The following is a 3665-nucleotide window of genomic DNA, read 5'->3' on the forward strand; positions in this document are numbered from 1 at the left end:
AATATCCACTTATTCAATATTGTTAGACTATACATATATTATCCAGATAGCCAGATACTCTATATTGGATATAGATAGATTCATATATTAAATATGAAGCTTACAAAGCAATCTCACAGTTAGCAGTTTATTTCTAGAATGTTGCATAGAGCATGACCTGGGGGAGGAGTCAGAGAGGGGTGGAGCACATGCAGCAGTTTGTTAGGTTGAGATTGGTGGCTGATGACTGTATTGTTCCACTCTTTGGCCAATCAACACCAAGCAGTTAGTGGTTCCACCTCAGGCTCTCCAGTATAAGAAGAGTTTGTAGTTGTTCTCCACAACTCCTCCAGGATATCTATACTTTCTGATCACATCTGACTGTGGACTCCAGACTTCAGCTGAAGATGAACTCTCTCAACACACCCAAGGATCATCAAGACCTCTGTAAGTTACTTACTGTGTCTATATGGATATACAGCATGCCATAAGGATGTTCTTTTTATCTAGTAATTTGTTTGTTTTGATTTATTTTAGCATTGACTACCGTTGTCATGTATTTTCTAAAATATAAAATGATTGTAGAATCGAATTATAAATGGATGCTAAATTGATAATAGGGTACATTAACTTAACACTATAGGTCTTGCTATTTGTGACGATTTGATCGAAGGACTGCCATTGGATTGTTTTGAATTTTCGTGAAAGCAGGGAATCATAGCTTCAAATTGACATATTGGTTGTTCAGTTTGACCCACCAGTTTTGGAGATATGGCTTATAGATAAATGTCTTGCAGGAGTAGTGGAAAAAAGACCAAGCAGAGAAAATGGACTTCTAAGCTTTAGTTCAGTGATCTGTGACTTTAGGGGGCGCTGTTTTCCCTTCATTCCTCCATTAGTCAACCAGCAGTGTTGCCATGTCTGCTTATTATAATTAGTTGGCCTTGTTTCTAAAGAAAAATAATGCATAGGCCTACTGTACCAATTTTATAATAATTTATAACCTGTTAATACAAATGTATTTGACAAAAATAAAGTGTAGTTGATCATTTGGGCTTGTTTTTAAAGTGTAGTTGATTATGGAGAGTTGGTAACCAAGTGGACCCTTATTAGATCTTTAACTATCAAGTGTAAAAAGAAACCTTAAAAGGTCAATTATGTTTAATTTGACACTCTCAAGATATACATAATTGTTAAACATCTGCATTACTTAATTTACAATAAGTCTACACAATTAGAGAATGTTGTTATCTCTCCTTTTTTAAATGGGCTACTGTATTTATTTGGCATTTTGTAGTATGAAAAAGGGAAAATAACAGTGGCAGATAAATTAGGCCTATGTAAATGTTCCAGATGAGTACAAATAAAAGAGCTATATGAATGCAAAAAAAAAACAGTAACCAACAGACAACAGGACAGTTTGCTCTCAAACTCTCCCAGCTCAAATTGTGCCCTCTTGGCTCTTCTCTTAATTCCTGTTTCATTAGCCTGTTGTTATTATTATTATTTGTCTGCAGACCCCCATCTGAAAATCATTTATGCCAGACACAAGATTTGTGTTGTTTGTATGCATATAGATCGGCTATTTTGGGCTTGTTTTCATATACCGGGTTGCTTATTTCTCTCGCAGAAACTGGCAACCCCGCAACGATAGTCGTTAGCTTCATTTAGCTAATATATTGATATCAATCCCGTAGCTAAAACAAGTACATTATCGCGCTATATTACATATCGATGCGATCTGCGTTATTATGACCTTAATTTTCATGGCAGGTACATTCCAAAGCAACTAATAATAACCACGTTATGGTGACATAATGTTACAATGTTTACATTACATTCATTCGAGTCTTCTTCTTCTGCTATTGGAAATAGGAAGCCATTTCCGCATTTTCCATTGTTGTGGTCACCAGTGCCCCCAGCTGGAACATTAGCATGAATTAGCTTTAGGCGGACCAAAATAAACACACTTTTTACGTTGTTAATGTTGAAATGCTATTTCTGTTAGCCAGTTAGTAAAAGACTAGTATTATCTTCCAAAATGATTGTGTACAAAAAGGCGGAATTTGCATACTTTAGCAGGGAAGCCGTATGTCTAGTTAGCATTGGTTAACCCAATGGTTATAACATTAGACATAGTGACATGTTTAAGCATTTATTTCATATTTATGTCTATCAGCTCTGACATTTATTTCAGACCTGCTCTAACATGACATGAATAATAATATAGCTTCAGATTATTTTAGACAGAAAAATAAAAAAGGACAAAGAAAATAGTTTTTCAGCTGTCCTCAACAGTTGCCACCCCCGCGATGGCAGTCCGTACATCGCGTGTGGTCACATTTTAAGTCCAGGAATGCCTCTAAACAACATTTCCTTTGTCTTTGTTTCCAATTCAGTGTTGCATCATCAGTCTGGCTTCCCTGTTCTACCAGAGGTGAATGAACAAAGAAGCTTGGCTAAGCCAAAATGCCACTGCTGTGATCAGTGTGGTAAACGCTTCCCTACAATGTCTAGCCTTAAAACACACCAGAGAATTCATACTGGAGAGAAACCCTATGGGTGTGATCAGTGTGGACAACACTTCTCTACAATGGGAAATCTTAAAACACACCAGAGAATTCACACTGGAGAGAAACCATATGGATGTGATCAGTGTGGGCAACACTTCTCTCAGTTGTCTGACCTTAAAAAACACCTGAGAATTCACACTGGAGAGAAACCCTATGGATGTGATCAATGTGGACAACACTTCTCTCGAATGTCAAGCCTTAAAACACACCAGAAAATTCATACTGGAGAGAAACCCTATGGATGTGATCAGTGTGGACAACATTTCTCTGAAATGTCCAGCCTTAAACGCCACCAGAGAATTCACACAGGAGAGAACCCCTATGGATGTGATCAGTGTGGGCAACACTTCTCTCAGTTGTCTGACCTTAAAAGACACCAGAGAATTCACACTGGAGAGAAACCCTATGGATGTGATCAATGTGGACAACACTTCTCTCACATGTCAAGCCTTAAAACACACCAGAAAATTCATACTGGAGATAAACCCTATGGATGTGATGAGTGTGGACAACACTTCTCTATAATGGGAAATCTTAAAACACACCAGAGAATTCACACTGGAGAGAAACCCTATGGATGTGATCAGTGTGATAAACGCTTCTCTCGAATGGACAGTCTTAAAACACACCAGAGAATTCACACTGGAGAGAAACCATATGGATGTGATGATTGTGGACAACACTTCTCTCAAATGGCACACCTTAAAAGCCACCAGAGAATTCACACTGGAGAGAAACCCAAATGATTTTTTGTTGTTGATTTTCTTATTGGACATTTTCAAGACATTTTAAATTAGACACATTGTCTGTGACAGGGAAGAAATTAGCACGTAATCACATTTTGTACATGCATGTGTAAGTATGGATGAAATAAAACGTGTTACAAAATACATATTGTGTACCTTCTTATATATTATGGCTACAGCCATTGGTCAAATATATGAAAGGAGTCACAGACGTCCATATACAAGCTTCCCATTGTATTTCAAACACCATTTTAACCATGTTAGATTAATTGAACATATCCTGACGAAGACCCGAAGGGGTCGAAACGTTGTATCCTCTTCTCCATGAAATAAAAATGTTGAGCTCAAGGCCAGTGTGCGAACTACA

General features: G+C 37.5%; 1 protein-coding gene across 1 annotated transcript; it reads left to right on the forward strand.

Annotated features, from left to right (window-relative positions):
• The first annotated feature begins 330 nt into the window (after nucleotides 1-330).
• Nucleotides 331-3428, forward strand: LOC306919033 (uncharacterized protein). The gene is made up of 2 exons (XM_079531881.1): nucleotides 331-426; nucleotides 2379-3428. The coding sequence occupies exons 1-2, from the start codon at nucleotides 387-389 to the stop codon at nucleotides 3296-3298; spliced, it is 960 nt and encodes a 319-aa protein (XP_079388007.1). The 5' UTR covers nucleotides 331-386; the 3' UTR covers nucleotides 3299-3428.
• Nucleotides 3429-3665: the final 237 nt, after the last annotated feature.

Source organism: Electrona antarctica, assembly GCF_951216825.1.
Source record: "Electrona antarctica genome assembly, contig: scaffold_46, whole genome shotgun sequence".
Taxonomy (NCBI): Eukaryota; Metazoa; Chordata; class Actinopteri; order Myctophiformes; family Myctophidae; genus Electrona; species Electrona antarctica.